The 24517-nt window shown below is 37.3% G+C and overlaps 1 protein-coding gene across 3 annotated transcripts in view; it reads right to left on the bottom strand.

Annotated features, from left to right (window-relative positions):
* LOC129720389 (atypical protein kinase C) overlaps positions 1-24517 on the bottom strand; it is a 261544-nt gene that overhangs the window by 17913 nt on the left and 219114 nt on the right. For 2 of the 3 annotated variants that reach the window (XR_008727256.1, XM_055671859.1), the window contains exons 8-14: positions 18575-18733; positions 17353-17540; positions 16895-17101; positions 16522-16832; positions 16363-16463; positions 16109-16303; positions 9280-9401 (exon numbers count right to left, since the gene is read on the bottom strand). Coding sequence is in view for 2 of the 3 variants with exons in the window: in XM_055671859.1 (XP_055527834.1) it covers positions 9280-9401; positions 16109-16303; positions 16363-16463; positions 16522-16832; positions 16895-17101; positions 17353-17540; positions 18575-18733 (1283 nt within the window). In the remaining variant the exon portion in view is untranslated. The remainder of the gene's footprint in view (positions 1-9279; positions 9402-16108; positions 16304-16362; positions 16464-16521; positions 16833-16894; positions 17102-17352; positions 17541-18574; positions 18734-24517) is intronic. The other variant, XM_055671860.1, reaches the window with a different exon arrangement.

Here is a 24517-nt window from a genome sequence, read left to right on the forward strand (position 1 = left end):
ATTCTAGGAAATCAAAATCATGAGTTAAGGTCAATTTACAAAGAATTGTGAGCGCACTAGTTTCGTATAGTGGCAGAATCCTGCACTAAGCCGTCCACCAATCAAAAACACTTGGTATTCTGAACAAGTTTGCTGTAGACTGTAGCTTTGAAGGAGATCGAAATCGTGAAATACATTAAGGTTTAAATATAATAACATTGCGTGGTCATCAACGCCCGCCTCGTCACGGTGCATTTTAGTTTTAAAATGTCCACTATCCAGAAGTCTGTACATTCTGTACAACTTTGCTGAAGACCGTAACTTTCCAGGAAATCGGAATCACGGAATAAGATAAGATCAAAACACGAAGAATTATGTGCACACTAGGGCCACAGAGTGACAAAACTCTGCTCTAAGCCGTCCATCAACAAAAAGCTCTTGATCTTCTGAACAGAGCAGCAGCTTCCCAATTAATGTCTTAGGAATGCTTAAAACGTCGAGATCTGGTGTTATCTCGAAAAAAAATCGACGGGACATAGAAATGTTTGTGCTGCGAAACTCATTTCACTTGTTCTATTCTCGTTTTCACTTCACTGTTAATCTCACTACATGGAGCTAATTTGCGCCACCTCACTTCAGGTGGAATCGGGAATAGGTCTCAAAAAGTGAAGTGAGTATGAAAGTGAAATATAGTTCACCGTGAAGTGACTCCCGTATTGAGTACCACTAGCTCCACGCAGCAATGGAGCTCCGCACTGAACTGTCCATCATTGAGAAGTTCTTGACCTTCTGAACAAATTTGCTGAAGCCCGCAGTTTTCTAGCTTTTCTGTAATACTAGATATCTGTCTATTCCAGATGATGCTAAACTTTTTGAGAGGTGCTGTAATATTCAAACATGGTGTTGTCAGTGGCGTGATTCCAAATTTATACCGAGCGAGAGTTGAAGGCAGTAAGAAACTAAAATATCACAACAACTACACAATAACTGATTATGTCAGTAGAATCAAAGAAATTATCAGTAAAATAAAATAATAAAATAAGTTAAACCAGATGAATAAGCAATACAAACATTCGATAATGTCCGTAGCATTATTAAAACAAATAAATCAATAGATCAATAAAACTAGTAATATTAGTAAAATCGCAAAAACACAGAAAATAATAACATTAGCAGTCAGTAAAAAGTCTGTAAAACAATTTGATTAGTTTGAGCATGAAAACGGTAGAATCTATCAAATAAAATAAAGTCAATCTAATTGAAAAATTAGTAAGATATGTAAACTTAATCTGTAAAATCTGTAAATTCAGTCAAGTATCAAAGCCTGTGAAATCAATAAATTCAATAAATTCAGAACTCAATAATCAGCGTAATCTTTAGAGTTAGTAGAATCAATATTATCAGTAAAACCAGTATTATTTGAAATCTAGAAAAACTTGTATTAACTTGTAATTATACAATTAGAAATGTTAGCAAAATTATGAACTATAAAGTAATAAGCTTATACCATTGAATCAATAAAACATAAAAAACAATAAAATCGTGATATCAAAAATCATTGATCCATCCATAAATTTTTGTCAAAGGATTTTGATATGATTTTTTGGAAAGCATTTGAAATTTCAATGTTTTGGAAATTTCAAAATGTATTTTTTTTAATAATTTTGCATAGGATTTAAAAATTGGAAAATATTGTTATTTCATGATATAAGGAATATTGAATTTCTATAACTTGAAATTTGGGCTGATTTTTTATTACGACATTAAATAATAAAACTTTATATTCTTAAATGTAAAATCTATTATTCCTCGAATTCCTCAATTCTATAATGCTCAAATTCTAAAATCATCGAAGCACATTACCTTCAAATCCTATAATACAAAAATTTCAAAATTATATGAATTTTGTCATATCATAATTCTGAACAATCAATTCGACAAATCTTGCAATCCAACAATTTCGAAATCAAAAAATTGTTAAACTCATCAATATCAATATTCCTTCAAACCTTAAAGTCTCACAACCTACAATCCTACAATGATAAAATCCAAAATATTAGAGTTGCAATATTATAAAACTCACAACTGTAAAAGAAGACCTGTGTTGCATGCATTAATCGTGAAAATTACCTTACGAACAATTTTGTACTGAAATCTTGGCTTTCAGCTTAAAATATCAACTAAAACTCCAATCTTTCAATATCCTTGAATCCTAAATATTATGAGAGTACCAAAGAATAAAAGTCCAAAAATGGAAACCATCAAATAACAAACAGCAGCATACATAAATCCTTTCAATGCGGCCTTACACAGGTAACTTCAGATGAAAGCAATATTTTAATAATTATTCCGCCTAACCCCACGGAAAGAAGGACTGCTGCAGTGCGGTTCACTCCCGTACCTATGAATCACCAAAAAGGCTCTACCAACAGTAAGTAACGGTATTCGAGCGAAAGTCGTATCACTTGTATGGAACAATGGCAGGCAGTATCTCTGATGCCGACTAGTGTATGCATAAACAATTACGCCCGAGCCGGTTCGAACACAGGGCAGTCAGATAAGAGCTCGAATTTTCCATTCGATAAACGATGCTTCCTGTTTTTGTGTGCTGTTTCCTTCGATACGGTAGCATCGACCTTCGCCTGCGAGAAACATTTCTCCGGGCCAAGTAGAACATCATGAACAACGTGGGCAACATGCCCGAGTTGTAGGTGCGCTTTGTTTGCCTGCTGGGGTGGGCTGATAATCGGTTAGAAACGCTCTTATCCAGTTTAGGAGTTAATAATCATCGAAACTGTGGTTTTGAATGAATGGGATTTAGTTCTAAGCACTATTAAATGAAAGCGCCACAATAGAACCACCCTACTCCATCCGATCCGTGCTCATAATCCAGCGATAGAAGAGCAACTTTGAGATTATGCCGATTGGCTTAGGAAAGTTTTGCAGAAGTAGTTACCTTTAGTATAGAAAACACTCGCTTTTCTACGTTTGGACTTTGAAATTTCCCGGAATGTTACGGAAAGTACTTTCTGCTGCTGCTGCAGCAGCTCTTCTAGTAGTACACCTTTAACAATACACATAGCTACAGCGAGGCTGCTCTCAGTGGTAATAATAGCCCCCAATTTCAAGCACAATGACTACCCTCTTTCGGGTCGTAAGCGATTGCTAGCCACAACACAGAGTGCTGCAGGAAAGGGATAAGAATGAGTTTCAAGTCCTCTAGGAAAATCAAGTGGGAATTGGAAATTGTACGTCAATTTGCTACTGCAACATCCTTCTTCAATGAAAAGTGTATGCACATCAGTATCAATTAACTGTAGCGCTCTGTATGATTTTATTCGTTGGATCTTTGTGAGGTCCTTGTCTTGTAGGTATACATCTTTCGGATATGTGTACTTTGGATGTAAAAGGAATCATTTGAAGGGGTTTATCGATGACCGAATGATTCTCTGTTCCGTTATGGGATAGATACCGATTGAAATCGTTCACTGAGATTACTTCAGCAACAGCTCAGACCTGATATGAGTTATTCTATAATTTCATTCCATTTCAACTTCATTTTCATGAGGCTTACTATATATAGATTTTGAGATGAAAAAAAAATAGAATTTTAGGAATATATTATTCTCGGTTTTAACCTATATAAATTTTAGAATGTGGGATAGTGATACTAGAGTATAAGAAATCGTAGGACTTTAGGATCTTTGAACACCCGGATGTTGGAATTGAGCCTTAGTATGTTAACACTTGGATATTTTTTAAGATTTTAATAGTTTAAGATTGTACCTTTCGAATATCAATTTTGCACATCGATTTTTAATTACCATGATTTTGGCAAATCAAAATTTTTAGCGCATGAAATTTAGGGATTGTGCCGTTGTTAATAAACAAGCTGTATGAGGCGAATCAGCCATAAGCTGAAAACCTCGTAAATACAAAAAAAGTAGGTTGAATTTACGGTCGTGGATTCTAACCGAAGATTCGAAATTTTAGTAATATTGGTTTTCCTGCTATAAGGGTAAGCCCCCAGGATTCCGAAATGTTGAAATTTTATAGTAATTATGTGAATATTATGATTGCTGTGATTTTGGAATTTCGATCTCTGTACTATAATATTCTATAATTTGGGATTATGAAATCATACTCTTTTAGTATTTCGAGGTTTCAAATTCCTCGCGTTAATATATTAAAGTTATGAAGTTTTTGGCCGGGATTCAGTTGATTTCAGTAAATATTAAAGAAAATTTGAGATTTTCAAATGAAGACATAACACGATTATTAAAAGTACAGATTCAATCCAAAAATGAGATTTTGAAATTAAGAATAATGTATTTCCATAAGTTTAGATTGATATGTTTCTTGTGGTTTCGGAGCTGAGATGTCCAAACCTAAATATTTTCCTATTTCACGATGTTAATTTATATTTTGATTTCGAAACATAACATTTATGCTTTGAAAATTTTACTGATTCAGTACTCAAAAATATTAGCGTTTTAAAATTTTCGGTGTTGGTGGATACAATGCTTACGGTTTTAGAGTTTAACCATTCGGATACTTCTCCAGATTTATTGTATTTTTTATTATAATCTGTCCTTAACACATTAAAAATTCACTATTTAGTAAGCACGGAGTAAAATACAAATATAAAAAAATATTGACATGTATTACTAAGCAACTAAGTTCTCGCTGTTTGTCAATACTGGTCTTGCCGTGCCCCTCAGTCGGATTTTTACTGAATCATTTGAGCAACGGAAGTTTCCAGCGCTGTGGAAACAATCCTTCATGTTAACTGTATTAAAAACGGGTGAAAAACGAGACGTGAGGAACTATAGGGATTACCAGTCGTTCTGCTGGATTTAACCTTTTGAAATTATCGTCTGTAGTGTAATTCTGAACAGCACCAGAAACTATATTTCAGTTGATCAGCATGGGTGTCGACTAACTTGAACGAATTTCAGCATGAGTTTTCTGTGCCCACTAACTTCAACGAATTTGCAAGAACCTGTATCTTACAGATGGAAGCTGGATCGCAAATTGACGCTGTGTATACAGATATTAAAGCTGTTTTTGACACAGCACATCATCGAATACTTTTGCATAAGCTCATTAAACTCGGTGTGTCTGGGAGACTGACTTCATGGCTAATCTTATATCTTTCAGGCCGGACTTTGTATGTAAAGCTTGATTCCAGTGTTCACAAGCAATTAGCTACACTTTCGGAGTCCCTCAAGGTAGTAATCTAGGTCCTTTGCTGTTTGTCTTGTATTTCAACGACATCGCCATTCTACCGGGTGCGTACTACTATATGCTGACGATCTGAAGATCTACCTTGTTGTGAAATCTATCCAGGACCTCCAAACCTTCAAAGCTTTGAACTTGGTTTCATCACCAGACGTTTTACAGATCTACACTTTTTGAAGGCATTATACTCTGCATTAGTTCGACCAATTCTGAAAAATTCCTGCATTATCAGGAATCCTGATGACCTGTGCTGGAAAGACAGAATAGGCCGCATTCAACGAAGTTTCGTTCGTACTGCTATTAGACATCTACCCTGAAGTACACCTAATAATCTTCATAGTCACGAAGACCAGTATCTGTTGTTAAAATATATCGGACAGTCGTCGGAAGATTCAGCAAAACCCCTTTTGTTGCCAAGCTTCTCAACAATGGACTTGATGCCCCGGTTTTGCTATCTTACATGGATTTTCGAGCTTTAAGTAGATTGCTCCGTCCCTCAAATTTACTGACAACTCGTTTTCATCGGACCTTGTTAGGTTTTTCTGAACCACTGACATCAGGCATCCGTATCTTCACACTGGTCGAAGATTTATTTGATTTTGGAAGTTGGAGATTTAAGTTATTACGTTCATGTAGATAATGTGAAAATTGTCAGATGAATCACCACAAGTAATAAATACTCTATATCTAAAAAGGCGGGTCGTTTGATTGAAATGGTGTCTTCGGCAAAGTTGTAGTTCATAAATTTGCTGTTCCCGGGGCGAACCAGCCACAGGCTGAAAACCCCATAATAAAAAGCTACTACTACTACTACATTTGCTGATCGAGATAAAAAAATATTCACCGTTAAAAAAAAAAATTCTGTACTAAATGTTTCATGTTGTCACAATTAAATAGCTCAAAAAGTATTTTTTCAAAAATCTATTCTCTTGCATAATAAAGTCAACAGGAAGATCTGATACCATAAAATGACCTTTTTATCAGAAAGGAACAACTGTACAAAGTTTCAGCGAAATCGATAATGACATGTTAAAAAAAATATTTCATTCATTTCTTATGGTATGTTTCATATAGTGAACAAAAAAATGTAACACAATTGTGATTTTACTTTTTTTTGTGTCATATACTTTTTGATGTGTGAATATTTCTAATTGTGTTCCAAATAATCGTCATTTGCGGAAAGTGTTACTTTTTTCCTTCCAATTAAAGAAAACGGCGGCTGAAACGCATCGAGAGTTACAAAAAGTTTACGGAAATGCTGTTCTGAGTTAAACAACGTGCCGTTATTGGTTTCATCGCTACGAAGACGGTAATTTCGATATTGACGCGAAGACCAAAAACCTTCGAAAAGAAAGGGCCCCCCGTGGGTCGTGCGTGAAATTTCGGTTTTCGGAAATAGTTTTTGATGCCAGATGGCTTTAAAAGGTATAAAACGTCGAGATCTTGTGTCACCTGAAAAATATTTTTTCTTTGTTTAAAATCGACTCTCTGCGACTTTGTCATTTTTTAATATTGTGGGAGGCAAATTTTGGGAAATTTAGAAACTGAAGTTCATCGCTAGTGTATCCCGATCTTGCCATTGGTATGGTGTGTATTATTATGTAAGTTCTGTATCCAGAAATTACATAATAATACACACCATAAATAGCCCCAAATAAATTATATATCTTCAGAGTGGTTCATTTATTCGACGAAGGGTGATTCATATTGAGTAAAAAATGAAAAATAGAAAAAAATCTGATGATACCAGATTTCGACGTTTCATGCAGTTTTAAGCTATCTGGCATCGAAAAAAAAAATTAAAACCAGAGTTCCACGAGCCTTTTAGTAAAATTGTGACCTATGCACACTTTTATGCCTGGTTATTTTAGGAGAACTGTGGAATTTTTTGACCTGACAATTAAAATCCATTATAAATTCAGAGATTGCACATTTTTAAACACTCGTGGTTATATAACTTTTAGAAGTTAAAAAAGTAAAAGTAATTTATACTTCATATTATTAGTATACATAAAAATGATTTTTTCAAATCTTTTAATATAATGGTCATAATTGTTAAAAAGTTCCTAAAATTCTTAATTCTAAAATATGATAAGTTTGGGAGGATTCGTAAGTTTTTCAATAATTCTAAAAAACTAAGACGAATTATTAAAATTTTCAGGATATGGAACCAATTTAGAGTTTAATAGTTTTGAAATTCTACGATATAATGATGCATTTTATAGTTTCAACATTTAAGATTTTAAAAATTTCAGAATATTAAAAGTGCGGGATTTAAAAATTTTTTTGCAAGAATTTTAATACTCATTTCATTTGGATTTCGAAGACCTCGAATATGGCAGTTCAATAACATTTGTTATAAAATTTGGAAATTTTCATTCAGTTTTTTCAATTACTTACAAATAAACGAATCTGGCGTTTTTTGAACTTGAAGATATCGAATTTTTTGGGTTGTGATGTAATTATATGGGTAATTCCATACGAATTGTCCATGCCACAACCATCACGGATTTCAGGATCCCACATAACAATGGGGTATTCCAAGCGACACCAAAATTAGGATTTTTTCAAAGAGAACCTAGATGCATAATTCCTCCAACTCCAAATCTCCAAATCTGTGATAATCGATGCCAAGTTTGTGCTTTTTCGTGGTCACTTCGCATGGTATGACACATATATTTTCATGTTTTTTGTGACTTCAGTACCTTAATGCCCAATGCGTTAGAGATGTCGAGATTTTAAGATAAGAGAAGAAATTCTAGGATTATATTATCTTGGCATTCGCAGCAAGCCAGTAAAGCGGAACCGAAGCCGAAGTTTTGATATAAGTTCAATTTCTTTCTGACGGAGGCACAAGGAAGTTTATGGTTTACCAACAAACAGATTTGTCAATATAATTCGCCCACGGAGACAACCTGCAAAAGAATTACCGTTCCAGAGAAACAACTAAACCACTTTGTCAGCGATACTTGCTGTGCTAGGAAACACAGGTACGGCGCGAAATAGGCGTACAACTCAGATGGTGTTCTTTGCCTTTGCTACTCGGTAAAATGCCAAGGTGTGACAGCCCTGCTCCTCTCTTTCTGATCAACGGCAAAGTTTTATGAAGATCTAGAAATTACCGAAGAAAGAAATACGAAAACTTGCGTCGTTCCTGCGGTTTGTATGCTTTCACGGGGGGTAAAATGAGAAAAAAAATTGACCTCGTTTCCAATTGCATTACCTATTCATTCTGCTATGGTTCAAGTTACGCATACACTTTTGCTGCATTTCACACTGGCAAAATTTGTACATTTACCCCATGTTCACGCGATTGTGAATTACATAAGAGCTTTTCTTTTACCCCACACCACCTGAGAAATACTGTACTGAAAAGTTAATGCAAGCAGCAGCATCAGCAGTGACCAGAAACTTTCCAGAATGTTGTTGTATTGCGGTGGCAACATCACAGTAGAAAGAAAACCTTTCATTCACGTCTTGTTCTTACCATCCGCCCCCGGTTTGTGCTGCTAAAACTTTGTATTTTCGTCAAAGAAGAGGAGAAGCCGCACGATGTTCGGTACAAACATTCTTTGTTTTATATTTAATGTACACATGTAAAAGCTAGAACTATTTAAACGTATTAGCAAATTTTCATGTAGAATTTTAATTAAGCTTGACAGAAATCAGGTAAGTGGTGAAAACATACGTCTAAATAAGTCAAGCAGTAGTAGGAAAAGCGACATCATGCGACACGAAAATACATGCAAGCAACGTAAAACTTACTACATTTAGGGTGACGAGTCTTCGAGGACCCTTTCAAGAGATTTGTTCTGACTTCGAGTTTGAAGTAAAAGTTGAAAACAACGGAAATATGTTTGGCATCGTTTTCCTAAACAATATAAGAATAAGCTATTTTGTATCGGAAACGATGCAAAACATTTTTTTTGTAAAACATTGGTAGTGACGTATATTACACGTGAGCACTATGAAAGTTGTGCCCGTTCATCGAAAACTTTACGAAAAAGAGGATCCACAACACCGTCGTTAACAGGGACAGGGAGTGTCACGAAAACTTACGGATCGTCCGGAGTAAGTTCGGCCGGTTCCAGCGTGAACTGAGGATCGAAGTGACAGGTTATGTCCTGATCGCACCCATCGAACGATGGAATGTAGGGTGGTGTGACCTCTTTTTGGGCTAGCTGTTGTAGGGCGAGTGTGTAGGTGCGTGTTTATTTTATGGTTTCATACGATTTCACCCCGTCATAAGTGTTGATGAATGATAGTTGATTAGTATGTGCCGCAATCATTGATTGTGGTTGCATTAGCGTAGGATAGAGAAAAAAGAGAGAGAAAGACAGAAGGAAAAAGGTGAAATTTCGAAATAAACCAACATATTTACAAACACAGACGTCGATGCGTCATCAGCTCCTGCTTCTTCGGTCGATCGAATTTTTGCGCGTGTACTGAGCTGATGAGGGTGTGCAACAACACTGACGGTGAGGCTGCTACTGATTGTGATTATTATCGTTATTATCGCTAGTGGCTAGTGGAATGGAAATCGATGTGCTGATGAAAATAAAACCTAATTGATGCGATAAATCAGTAGGCGAAATTATGAGCTAACGACAAAATAAAATGCATAATTGAAATTATCTCTCCTAACAACCACACTCACACATATGCAGCCTCACGATTCGATAATAATTTTATTATCATTGCAGATTATAAAAAAGCTTTGATTTAAATTCGTACCAAACAATCGTTGTTTATCGTTCTACGGGAAGCTGTAACATACTTCACATCCTGCAATCTGAATCATGAAACAAAGGCCTTTAAGCAAACGATTTATTGTTAAACATGTCACACGTGCTTTGAACGTTTATGGGCTATTGAGCATTAATGTTTTATGATTATCGTTTAGATCTTGTGTTGGTTCTAGGCATGTTTTTTTTTCGCTGGACCTTGTCAGTTCAGCTATTCACAAATTGTCTGATAGAAATCCTGTGCTCATAAAATAATCCGAAAGTCCAGATAAACATATTGAAGCAAGAATAAAAATGTCTTACTTTACTTTCAAAACATATTCCGCCAGACGAGCAATGAAACGAAAGTTGATTTTCATTACGTCAAAACCACAGTGGACAAGGTATCACCACTGATTCTCTAGCTGAAGGGGACGCATGGTTCTTGGTTTTTATTGGACTGGTCATGATAGATTTTAATAAAGGTATTTTTTTCTGGCAGAACTCTTCAATTTGCAGATTCCCAATAAACACAGAAGAAGGTCGATCGGACACTTAGTTTTTGACAGAGCTTTTCTATTTTACCAGGAACAACTGAGAAGCAGTTTCTTCTAAATAGTTAAAAATGCAAATCTGTCTATCTGTCTGTCTGTCTTATCCATATAGACTTGGAAACTACTGAACCGGGGTTTTAGGGGACGGGAAAGGTGACTAGGATAGTGCGAAACCCCTTCATCTTCTGGAAAAGAGGGGTCCCCTACAAATAAAACACAAATTTCATCACAACATAAGAACCAATCAAGAAAATGGAACCAAATTTGACATATGAAGGTTTTTGGAGGCAAGAAATACTTCCATGGGGAGTCGCCACCCATCCCTTTTCTGGAAAGGAGGGGTTCCATACAAATGAAACACGAATTTATGCACAACTCGAGAACTAATCAAGCAAATGTAACTAAATTTGGCAAGTAAAGGTTTTTGAAGGTAAGAGGTACTTCCATTGTGGTTCAATACCCCTCCTTATTATGGAAGGGACGGGTCCAATACAAATGAAACACAAATTTCTGCACAATTCAAGATCTAGTCAAGCAATTGGGACCAAAAATAGCATGTAAAGATTTTTTGGGGGCAAGAAGTACTTGCATGGTGGTTTGACACCCCTCCTTTAACTGGTAGGGAGGGGTCCCATACAAATGAAATACAAATTTTTGCATAACTCGAGAACTAACCAAGAAAATGAAACCAAATTTGGCATGTGGAGTTTTTTTGGGAGCAGGAATTATTTTTACGATGGTTCGACACCCCTCCCTTTTCTGGAAGGAAGGGCTCTCATATAAATCAAACACAAATGTCTGCATAACTCGAAAACTAATCAAGCAAATGAAACCAAATTTGGTATATGTAGGTTTTTGAGGGCAAAAAATGTTGCTATAATTGTTTGACACCACTCTCTACTTTGAAAAAAAAGGGGGTCGGAAAACAACCGAAAGTGACCAAATACCACTCAATGTGGGTATTTCAGTAATCGATGATGATGCATAGAAGCTAAAAATCGACCACAGACATCATTTTGAAGTCCAAGATGGTGAGTTTCGGTTTCTGGAACACAGCCAAAAATGACTGAATACCACCCGATATAGGTATTTCCAGTATCAGATTGATGCTCGAAAGCCAGAAATTGACTTCCTGCTTCTGGAAATCAACTGAAAATGACTAAACACCTTCCAATATGGGTAATTCCAGAATCGAACTGATGTATGAAAGCTGAAAGGCAAGGATGTTTTCATCACGATAAAACCAATCATTTAAGGCGATTTGTCTTTTGAGTTTGAACGTTTCCAAGGCAAGGCCAATCTTTGTATGTACAGGTATACCTCGATTTTACGCACATTCTCGTTTTTGAAATGTACGTAAAATCGAATTGCGCATAAAATCGAATCAAAAAATTTTTTTACAGCCCAAAATTAACTTCCGTGATCGGAAATGTGCAAGAAAACATGTAGGGGTCATCCAATTAGTATGTGACGTTCGAAAGGGGGGTTGGAAAGCTTGACAACTCATAGAAACAATATTAAAGATCCAAAAAAGACAGTGACATAGGAGCGGGGTCGAAGAAAGTAATTATTTGCGTTACGTAAATAATAGACGTTCTCTAATGTGGCGTGGGAAACTCACCCAGAACATATGCAAAATGCTTGAAAGGAATTACTTAACACAATGAAATGGGTGTGTATGTGAGTACATATGTGTATGTGTGTTTGCGTGTGTACGTGTGTATGTGTGTGGATGTGCGTATATGTGTGTGGATATGCGTATATGTGTGTGGATGTGGGTATGTATGTGCGTATATGTGTGCGCGTATATTTGTGCGTATATTTGTGCGTATATGTGTGTGTATATGTGTGTGTATATGTGTGTGTATATGTGTGCTTATATGTGTATGTGTGTGTGTGAGAGAGAGAGAGAGTATATGTGTGACTCACACATTTATTTATACCCACATACTAACGCTAAGGAGGCATTGAAAACAGCTCCTCTATCTTGTAACATTACGCGTTTTATATAAAAGTTTTAGTGAATTACTCCAAAAGAGTACGACGTCAAATATTTTACGCGTTAGACACGTATACAACCTTGAAAAAGTTCGCTGTTTCGCAAAAGAGGTCTTGTTGTTACTGTCTCCCGGTTTTCGGCAGATTTCCCAGTCTATATGGACGGCCCCTTATTAGTGAACCATGTCTAATATATATATAACCCTTCATTAGCCACAATATAATGAAGAAAACATACGAATTTAAAATGTGTTTGAAAAAAGTGTGCGTAAAATCGAGGTAAAATGTGCGTAAAATCGAAGTACGTAAAATCGAGGGTGCGTATAATCGAGGGTGTGTATAATCGAGGTATAACTGTATAAGGAACCAATTTAGAATGTTTGAAATCGTTAAAAAAAAATGGGCGGCATGAAGTTTGCCGGGGCAGCTAGTAGATAATATTTTGAATCAATGATCACAGAACTTCAAACCACAACCACCCGTTATACTTGCGGCAACTGACAGTATGTATGTGCCTACATTAGTATAGAAACAACTGCAACATTGTACTATACAAACTGGATTGGATTAATTGGACTGATACAGCTCATGACATTTAAAAATTGATACGGGTCCTTTTTTGTGTAATCCACCTCACAATTTTAAGCTTCGCACAAGCGGATTGCGGAGCGGTTTTTTTTTGCTCCCAAATTCATAGCATTGATCGCTAGTAATATATTGCGAGCACTGTTGTTGTCGGAATAAACTGCCGATAAGCAGAAAGTTTACGCTTAACGTTCGCTAATTGTTTAACAATATTTATGGAAATAATAGGTGATAAATTAAACCTGATACCAGTGCACACGCTGTGCCCTCACCCGGGTCGGGAGAATAGTGTGAGTGACATGCATTTTCAGTCTCAATCACATTCTCCTCACCAAAGAGAGCGCTGGAAAGGAGAAGCCAAAATGGATGCCGTAAATTGTTCACGCTGACACAACAGCCGTCGACTGGTCCTTAATTATTCCGGACTTATTTGACTACATACCACTTGAGAAGACTGCGAACCGCGTGGACAATCGTTCGTGGAGAGACCGCGAGGCAGGGGTAGAGGAAACAGGCTGGTTCAATGCTGTCGGGTTATAATTGATTGGCAGATTTTCAGTGGGTTTTTCATAATGCTGAAAGCTGCGGTCGGATCGATTTTTCCCGAAAAAAAAAACTGGAACAGGTTGGGGTTTCATTCATGGGAGCGAGAAGCCACCGGTTTCTATTAACTACCGGTGACATAACGCAGGTTTTGTTTGCTGCAGGCACGACGCGTTGAAAGTTTTTTATGAATTTTTTGTGATTTATCCGCTTTAATTAATTGATTGCGGTTGAAGTTGTGATTGATAATCATTAAATGAAGGTAAGGAAAAAGAAATATTTCAAAATTGGGTTAACTCGGTTGCTTCGCACTAAAATGCTCATAACAACGAATTACAGCTGTCATGTAAAACAACATATTTCACAGCCTCAATCGTTACATGATTGTCAGGCAAGGAGTTCCACAAATGATTCATAATATGCTGCAGCGAAATGATACCACCAAAAGTTTTACTATTAGAAAGTAGGTAGTAATGAGAAAATCACTTCCCAGCCATTATCCTATCGACAGAAATAGATCATACCGACTGATTACCGAGCGCGGAGAAGATGAATCGGTGGGATGCCAACGAAATGGGAATTTTCCGCCCAACATCCGAGGTGTCGTCTTGGGATGCAAACACTTCGGCCTTGCTTGCGGTGGCGCACAGTGGTCTTATAATAAATATAATTTATTCGAAATCAAATCCACATACACTAAACTAATTTTTGTGTGGATGAAATGTAATCATTATAAGATCAGTTGTTGTGCTTTAGTGAAACACAAAACTATTCTTGAAGTGAAAATGCATTCGCATCATCCATCATGAAGAATCGAGTTCAGCACTTCTCAAAATGACAACAATATGAAAACTTTTTTTCTGCATTTTTTACCCCTTAGGTTAAACATTTTACTTTAAACAGGAATTGATTTTCTTGGAGACTTGCAATCGATTTTAGACTAGTAGAAAGTAAAAGTGGCTTGCCGGTTATGGCCTTTTCCCGCCCACCGTGCGTAGGGAGAGGACGAAGAGGAAGAGCATATACACGGAAACAACCAAGCCAAGCAGGGATGAAAAGGGCGGCTAAGAGCCATGGCACATGAGCGTCGTCGACCATAGCCACGGAATCCGTAGAGAAAATTAAGATAATGATAATGATAACGAATGATGAACATAATCACTTCCAGTACAGTTTGCGGTGCAGAAGCGGATGCTGGTTAGAGTTTCATATCTAAATCCACCAGCAGCCAGAAACCGCCAAAGGCGTTAGGACCGCCGTTGGTATTTATCCGCAAGCGGCTAATGGATTTGCTTGGCAAGCCTAATTTAATGAGATGTAATCTTGTTACAGGTAAATTATCATCGATTTACCGAATCAATTAACTGTCGTGCGCCGAACGAATCCATCATCGGGCCTCATTTAGCCGAGGTTTTCCATTCGTGCTTGAAAAGATTATTATTGAGAGTGGATTGAACGAAAATTAAATTTCCATTTTCATCACGTATCAACTGTGTATTTTTCCGATTCAGTCCGATAAGATGAATTTTCCCGGAAATCCATCTACAGCTCCAGTCTGCGGTTGATTTTCGCACGTATTTTTTCTGCTTTCGCCCTGCCCATTGCAACATTATTTGCGTATGTGCCATTTTCAGGTGATTGACAGATTATTCCCAGTATCGAGCTATACTGTTGGGACGACGGCGAGGGCACCATTCTTTTTCAGAACAATGAGTTCGACCGGTGCTCATGACGATATACTCAGTCAAACGTAACTACTTTGTCACTATCAGCTACACAATCAGAAACTGAGCTAAGATATTAATACATCGTGAACTAACTTGAAGAATTTTGGTAAACACTAATTCACAGTTTATCGTTTGCAATATGAAATTATTCTCGAGCACTCTCACGCAGTATCTTTTTTCAATCGCACACATTTCTTCTTGAATACAAAATTAATAATTATAAATCAAATAAAAAATATGTATAGCAGTGGATCATGAAAACACAACAGCAGCTGGTTGGCTACGAAGGGCAAACAGTCAGTGGGGTACCAGCATTGAACACTCCGCCAACATGTTATTTAGTGACATGTTCCGACGTGAGCAGGCAGCAAAATAAAAAAAATTAAAAAAAACAACATAAATAAAATCACCTACGGCAACACAAAAATCACAGAAACCGGCGGCTGACGAATGCGTGCCGCTTTGCGAACCGAAAAGAGCACACAATAATCCCGCTGATGTACATAAAACAACAATTAAGCCAATATACAATCACGACAGGATTTTTGCATCGGAAAAATAACCAATTTCACCGGCTGCTCTGGCGGGGACCCGTCGAAATGACGAATCCCCGCTAGATGCAGTAGCAGTGGAATCGAACAAATTTGAAATAAGGGGTAGAAAAAATCGGTCGGCTAATTGCATTAATGGAGTTTTTCGTTGTTTTTCTCACTCAGATGATGGATGGGTAGCAGAGGTGGAGCTCGGGTGCACTTACCATCTCCCAGTCGATACTCTTGAAAAACGAATGACTGACAATGTCCATGAAAGCGGACTCGCGGTTGCATCCGAGCCGATCAGCCGGATTTTTGTTGAGGAAACCTCGCAACACAGAGGCCGCCTTCACGCTGAGCGATCGTGGAATACGGATGGTTCGCTCCAGTATCACCTGGAACAGGTAGTCCTCGGTGTTCTGTGGATAGGTTAATGATTTAGTACTGTGACGAAAAAACGTCTACGGGAGTGTCGCACCTGATCCGGATTTTCGGAAGCACCAGCAATGTCGAATGGACTACGTCCAGCTAGCATCTCATACAACAGCACTCCGAGAGCCCACCAATCGACGGAGAATCCTGTTCAATACAAAAAATTAATACTTCCAACAATCAGCAGACTGTACAGAATGTTAACCATAATCCTCGCCACGCAGAATTTCCGGCGCAATATAATTTGGTGTTCCGCAGAACGTCGACGTAGAATCGCCCGGTCTGATGCCTTCCTTGCACATGCCGTAGTCGGTCAGCTTGATGTGTCCCTCGTGGTCAAGCAGTACGTTGTCCAGCTTTAGATCGCGATAGATGATTCCCTTTTCGTGCAAAAAGTTCAGTGCCAGGCTGATCTCGGCTGCGTAAAACCGCGCATGCTCCTCTGGAAGACGTCGCTGACGCTGCATGTGGAACATCAGATCACCACCACGTACGAACTCGATCACGAAGAACAACCTGGAAAGATGAAATGATCAGCAAATAAATGAACGGATGATTTGTTCAAAACCACAGTTTACCGGGACGGCGTCTGGAAGCACGAGTGCAACCCGACAAGGAATGGATGATTGGAAGCCGTCTCGAAGACGTGCTTCTCCGTCTGTACCCAGTCGATGTCTTCGTCGTCAGTGACCAGCGCTTTCTTGATAACCTTCATCGCGTAGATGCGCCGCGTTCTGCGTAGCTCGACCATCAGCACCTTGGCGTAGCTACCGCGTCCGATGACCCTGTTTTTATGAGGAAAAAAAAAACAAAACGTCCAATGAGTGTGACGAAAGCTGTTTGTTTACCTCAAGAGAAATCTACCGTCTATCGAGTTTTTTGAAGGAGAGCTAACAAGATTTATACTAACTTATACTTTATAGAAACGTTATTGGATGAGTGAAATTTTGCTGTATGCTGTTATAAATTGTCACATCTTACTGTTTTCAGAATTGCTAACTAAAAGAAGTTAGTATAAAGTAAAAAATCTCCTCACCTAATCAGTTCAAAATCATTGAGCGAATATTGCCGCTGGGTTCCCGGTTCCAGTGGTTCCTCCACATTTTCTGGCGCTTCCACCGGTACCTGATCACCCTGCTCTCCCCCGTGATGGTAGTCCTGGGGGTAGTCCTGCGGCGGTTGAATCACATCACCGGTACTGGATTCGTCGTTCAGATCCTGATGCTAGAATACGGATGCGACGCAAAATAAAAGTGGAAACGAATTAATATAAAAAGAATCTGTCTGTTCTTATTCGGATTTCTCTCGGTTTCCCAGCTTTCCGTCTATCAATCTAGGTGGAACACCGCAATCAAGATTCCGTCAAACGAAGTATGAAATTATTATCGTTCTTGACGAAACGCTTTAAAGCGATAGGATCTTTTATCGCTCGTTCAGCTTGTTCAATGCAATCACAGAAAAAGTTTTTTTTTCTCGTGAATTGAACAGGTACGGTAGTGAAGAAAAAAAATCTTGATGAAAGGTTTCCCCGAAGAGAAATTAAAAAAAAAACAAGAAACACGACAAAAAGTTCGAAACGTCTAACAAGTAAAGTATTCTGAGTCAAAATGTCAGCGGGCACATCGTTTTATTGACGATTTTGTTTGCTGTTCTAGTGAATAGGTGGCTTCGAAAAAAACGAAAAAAAGAGAAGTTATCACATTGATTGTGAAGGTTGACCTTTTAAATTCCATTGTGATAAGGTACTTCCTTCTTCTTTTATTTGCCTTCACGCACGTCACATTCAATCTCCACACAGCAAATCACCGTGCGTTTCCATTGCAGCTCACAAAGCATCTTCATCGTCTCATTGGCAAACGGGCGCGCACAGGTTACCGCATAAACACCACACTGAACGGAACATAACTTGTCGCAATTTCCAATTGCATTCAATTGCGCGCGTCTTTATTCCAGGCCAGACACAAAGGCCGGAGCCTGTCATGCGATTCCACAAATACCGGAATGCAGCGTTTCTTCCGCATTGGTTCCAATTCCCGCGGTCACGAAACTAAAGCAGAAGTCTAAAGTGAATGCAACGTTAAGCAAGTTTACAACCCAATTGGAGTCTTCCCTCTCGGTTTGACATCGATGAAGTTAGCAACCGAAATTGGCGCGGAGAACCGACCTCACACCGTCATCTCGTACGTGCCGTTGCTATTATACCGCATATGTGAAAAAAGAGAGAAATAGGGGAAATGGATGGTATGGTTAATACTTACATCACGCTCCTTGAATACCGGTTCCACGTGTTCGTTGCTGCACGGTTTGTTGCCTAGCTTGTGGCACTTTTTGTGCACCAATAGTTTGCACTGAATGCACTTGAAGCCCTGCCGTCCGAGGCCCCAGATGCGGTCGTGGCAGAAGGCGCAGAAGGCTTTCTGTGAAGAGAGAGATAGAGAGTAGCAAAACAAAACAAGTGTGATTAGATTTGGTTTCATTAGAAAAATCCCTGTGGAGTCTTGGATAACAGTTTTTAGTTGTCAATTTTTTGGAGTCACAAATGTAAAATCGAATTCTTAATCTTATTTTGCAGAATGTTGAATTGACACGTTGAAATCTCTATCAATGATTAAGTTTACGCGTACGCATTTGGGGATTGATTTCAAGCACAGAATCCTTAAACGGAAGCAGAAGTATTTGGGATCAAAATTTCAGAGAATTTGAAATAAGAACCGTTTCCTGTATTTCTTTACAGATTTCCAATGTTTGCAAAACTTTGACGGTATGAATTTTATTTTAGCAATTTGCTTGTTTTTAAGTTGTTGTTTATCGCTTTTTTTAACTTTTAAGTAAATGTTATATAGATATTAGATTGCAGCCTCGTAATATGAAAAAAAAATCACTTGATAGTACCAGGTCATAACCAAGGTTGTTCCCGATTTGACACATGCATATTAGGGTGAGGCAAAGTGATCGATTTTCCAGAACCATGCTTTTCTGTTGCCTAGAACAGAGCTAGGATGTCCCTAAAAATGCTACAAATGTTCAAAGTTGAGTATGTTAAATTAAATTCTAAAAATCATTTTTTCTGCAAACACTAGTACCGGCGTCAAAAGGATTTCTAGCAAAGTAACCTGTGGTATCAAGTTATTACACTCAGTTGGATCAAGAAAACAAATAAAGGTAAATATTCTAAGCGTATTCTACAACATGTTGCAGAGGTTACTTCTGATTGAAATCCTACAGACGCCAAAATAGTGATAGTGTTAGCAGAAAAATGATTTTCAGCATTTAATTCGACATACTTAACTTCAAACAACTATAATTTTTTCAGAGACATACTAGCTCTTCAGAGTATCTAACAAAGTTTCTAAAATACAAAGCAACTAAAGTACTCTACTTTAAAGTGCTGTACAGCATTACTAAAAGATTAAAGAAATCTCTAAAAAGGGAAATGCAGAAGAGTGAGTTATACCATACAAATTTTCATGTCAATTTTTAATGAAAATTTGAAATGCAATGCGCGAGGCGGAGACAAAACCTATCGACTTCTGGTAAGTTAAAGATTGTTTGGGACCCTAGATGAAACCAAAAAAACTTAGTATCCTAATTATGAGACAAGTTCGGCGTTCTGGAGATATGTTTAAAACAATGTGTCGGTTTATATGCAGCAATTCCATGCAAAAAGAACTATCTTTTTTTCGGTCTTGTCATAGTTGTTTTTTGTTGAAAAAAGTTGGACCCATATTTTTTTGTTCGGCCTTTGAGGTGACGCTCTCTCATAGGGTTACCTAAAAAATCAGCTCTTTTTTCAAAATTTGAAATTTTCAACAATTCGTAAATTTTGAGCCGAATTTGAAATATTCTGACTACACTTTTCACTTTTTATTCACTTTCACTATTTAATTCTATCACCTTTCACTTTTCACTTGCAAATACGTATTTCGGCACTGACATAGTGCCTTCGTCAGTGCTTATTTGGACTGTGGAGAAAATAGCGAAACCCCAAGAATTTTATACCTAATTAGGTATCGACGAATGGGGCAAATTTTAACTCAGAGAACGTAAACAACTTGAGTTAGGTAGAAAAATGTGCGGCCTGGTGATCCATGCCTTGTCGGGGAGTTTTCGGTAGAAATTTAAAAAGCCAAGAGAAATGATTACCCTGATCTCTGTTAAGGAGGGTAGCTGGGTTTTGTTTGAAAATTTCTAAACTTTCTGCGACATCTTATTTCCAAGGGGATGTTACTAATCGAACTAGACTAATGTTGTCGGTAGTCATAGCGTGATCTTCATGAAATATATGTTCGGTTATTTTGGATCTGAAATGGTGAGTAATTCTTTTTTCTGAGTCTTCCTTAGCCTTTACAAGTTCTGAAGTATGTTCCTTAAACCGGATGTCTAAATTTCTTTTTGTTTGGCCAATGTAAACTTTATCACAATGTGGACATGCAACTTTATAAACACCCGCCCTATGTAATTTGTCAATAGTGTCTTTAGTAGACTCCAACTTTGTTTTAATTTGATTATTTCTACTACTGTAGATAATATCGATACCAAATTTTCTAAATTTTTTACGAAGTTGACGAGTAAAACTGACGTCATATTCAACCACTACTCTTTTCCGATCTTCTGTTAGCGGAGTGAGTGTTGTGTGAGATTTCCTGTGTTGGATTCGTTTCTTTTTATCATAAATGGCTTGTATGGTTCCTCTGTTATATCCATTTTGCTCACCAATATCAAAAATATATTCCATTTCATTTTTCTTACCTTCATTACTGAGAGGCAAAGATTCCATACGGTGGAGCATATGGTGGAAAGAAGCCATTTTATGCTGGGAGGAGTGGTTAGAAGTTTAGAGGGTTTCCTGAAGATTTCGAATTCAAAGTGGTTGGAGTTTTTAACAACGACTACATCTAAAAATGGAAGCCTGTTGTTTTGTTCAATTTCCAAAGTGAACTGGATATTTTTATGAAGACCATTCAAAATTCCCAAAAAACTTTCCAAGACCCCCTGTTGTAAAATACAAAAAATTTCATCAACATACCTCCACCAACGATCTGGTAAGCAGTCTTTTTCATTTAGTTTATTTTCCAAATGTACCATTAAAAGCTCACATAAGAAAGGTGAAAGGGGATTCCCCATCGGTGCTCCTTTTGTTTGTTTGTAAAATTTCCCACGAAATGAAAAATAATTGTCTTCCATGCAAAGTCGAGTTAACTTCAAGTAACTGCGTACTTTAGTTTTCCAAGGGTTGTCACATTGTTGGGAAAGAAGCCAATCTTCCAAAAGATTTATAGCTTCTTTCACTGGAACCATCGGAAAAAGTGCTGTGACATCAAAAGAAACCATTATCTCGCCAGTGTTGATGCCCCCCGATGATTTTAAATTTTCAACAAAATCTCCTGTGCTCTTAACAGATCGACTAGGAAATTTGTTCGGCATTGATTGAAATTCCTTGACTAACCATTTTGCCAATTGCAGTCCAAATAAGCACTGACGAAGGCACTATGTCAGTGCCGAAATACGTATTTGCAAGTGAAAAGTGAAAAGTGATAGAATTAAATAGTGAAAGTGAATAAAAAGTGAAAAGTGTAGTGAAAATGTTTCTATCAAGACGCTCGAACAGAAGTGAATAAATTTGAAAGTGGAGGTAATTATTCAACCTTTTGAGGAAAAATATCAAATTGAGCTTCAAATAACCATAACTTTGCGAAACTTATGATACAAATCATTTTTGCTCTTTTGTAGGGTTTGAGACTTAGGAACCGTATGTTGCCGTTTCGGAAGATTTGAGACCAAGGAGACCATAAAGTTTGATGTTTTTGCATTGCATTGGTCAAAAATACGGTTTGTATCATGATACTGCATAGTAGTCATTTTTTACAAAGGAGGTGCGAGGTGGTGATGGTGGATATTGAGGATTTAAAAAAAATGTTTTCAAAATAAAAATATATACCTCCGTGAAAATTTTTTTTTTAATTTCTGAGGAATCCGGAAAAATAACGAATGAGGACTCTCCTGAGTCGTAAATCCTCAAAAACGCAAAAAATGGTTTGTATCATAATTTCCTCCTGGTTATTGTTATTTCAATAGCCTTGAAAGGTCCATTGATTACCTTTAATATGATGCCTACAGACTCGAAAACGGTTGAATGGCTAACACACCATTTTTGAAAATTAAAAAAATTGCGAAAGCTTTTTTTGAGCCCCCCTTTGACAGAGAATGTCACCCTAAGGGCCGAACAGAAAATAACGGTTCTAAAATTGTTCGACAAAGAACAACTACAGCGATTTTGAGTATGACCGGAGTGAAAAAAAAACTTTTTAAGATACAGTCACGGCGAAAATAATAAATACACTTGATTTAAGTTGTTAGGCTGATACAAATTTCGAATTCTTTTTATGTCCAAGGTTATCAAAATTAGCAAAGGGGGTGGCAAAAAATAAATAACACCGAGACGAAAAAAAAGTAATTTCTTTGATCAAAGTTTGTGTACAAGTTATGACGTTTGTAACTTGCACTCAAATAAATTTTGAAAAATAACACTTTATTATTATTATTATTTATTTCGCTTGCCTTATGACGAAACTCTCGCTGTCACTGGACTTGTTTGTTGCTAATTTAAGCATTTATGCTGTCGGAAAACCAATAAAATTAACAAAACTGTTTGTGCTTTTTTTTTCTTCCCCTTCCAATATTCAAGATTTTTGAAGGGGGGGGGGGGGGTGACATAAAATGAAAATAAAATTTGTAACGGCCTTATATGGTGTTATGTTACGTCATCACGATCTGCAGACATTTTTTTAAAAGAGGAACGGAGAAAAAACTGGAATTTTTCTGTGTCGGTGGTTCCGAAAGTTTTTTGCGTGAGTTAGTGTTTTTTTGTTAGTGTTAGTGTTTTGAGGAAACTCCTCAGCCGCAAGGTTACAGAGTCCGCTTTGGTAAGCGGGTGGTCGTGGGTTCGAAACTCAGTATAATCAGGCCATTTGGTTTGTCAAAAGACTTTAGCATGGGTTTATTCTCAGGCTTCCCGCCACGTACCCTTCCTTCAATCTGAGTTCTACAGTACCCCTGTTGACAAAAGTAAGACCCCACTATAATAAAACTGGTGTGAGTAACGTACGAAAGTTCTCTACAGGGAATTGAAATTAGGCGATATTGTTAGAATGGACAGAGGCTCGGTGTAGTAGAGCAGTAAGCTTGAAACGGAAAGGTCAAAAACTTACACACAAGCATGGATATGAATTATAAGCGTACCACTTACTTCAATAGTGATACTGCCAGTAATATGAAGTGCGGAGTACAGAAAACACCTGGGCAATATCACAATAGATCTAAGCTCTGGTCGCAGTGTTGAGTCCACACAGAAAAAATAGTGTTTTTAAAGTGGCGGAAAAATAAATACACTATTAAAATATACATACAAAACGTTCCAAATAAGCTTTATTTCTTTTTATCGTTAGCAAAGCGATTTTTTACGTTACAAAACTCACTTTCAATATTTTCTGGCTTGTCCTTAGTTTTGGAAAACTATATCCAGTTTTCGTGGTTTGTTTACCACCAGGTTTTCACGAGTAGGAGCTGGACTAGCATTTCAAGCTGCCTGCACGACGTTCCATAAGTCTGTTTTATTCTTTGGATGATGCTTTGCAACCTAGACTTTCACAAACTTCCATAGGATTTATTCTATAGAATAGAACGACCTTCAAAAGGGCATTACTTAAAAATGTACCGTACAACGATTTTGAAATGTTGACCAGAGATTCTGGCCGTCATAACGAATCGAATGGTGTACTCAGATCTTTTGGTGCATTTTTCTTCATAAAAACGGTCTGTGGGAGCACCGTGCCTGGTTTTGTAGATATCTCTCAATGAATTTCTTTTATTTTAGAAAAAATCTTCAACCACCAACGAAATATGTGAGATAAAAAAAATAAGATAAATAAAATAAAAATAAAAATAAACAGATGGATATAAGTAAGATGTCTTTGACAAAGTTGTTTCTCATTAAATGTGCTACAACTTTGCCGAATAAAGTGAATTTTTGTATTCCAAAATGAGAAAAGTGAAATTCGTTTCTCACTTTTAGGTGGATTAATTACCAAATGTAACATCTTTACTGAAGACACTACGGCTCTAAAATCAATTTTTTCGGGTCACAATGATTTCGATCACGTTTTTGCAGCTTTGGAAACAGTGTGCTGTGGTGTAAGCAGCAA

The sequence above is a fragment of the Wyeomyia smithii genome, chromosome 2, assembly GCF_029784165.1.
Source record: "Wyeomyia smithii strain HCP4-BCI-WySm-NY-G18 chromosome 2, ASM2978416v1, whole genome shotgun sequence".
Classification (NCBI taxonomy): domain Eukaryota; kingdom Metazoa; phylum Arthropoda; class Insecta; order Diptera; family Culicidae; genus Wyeomyia; species Wyeomyia smithii.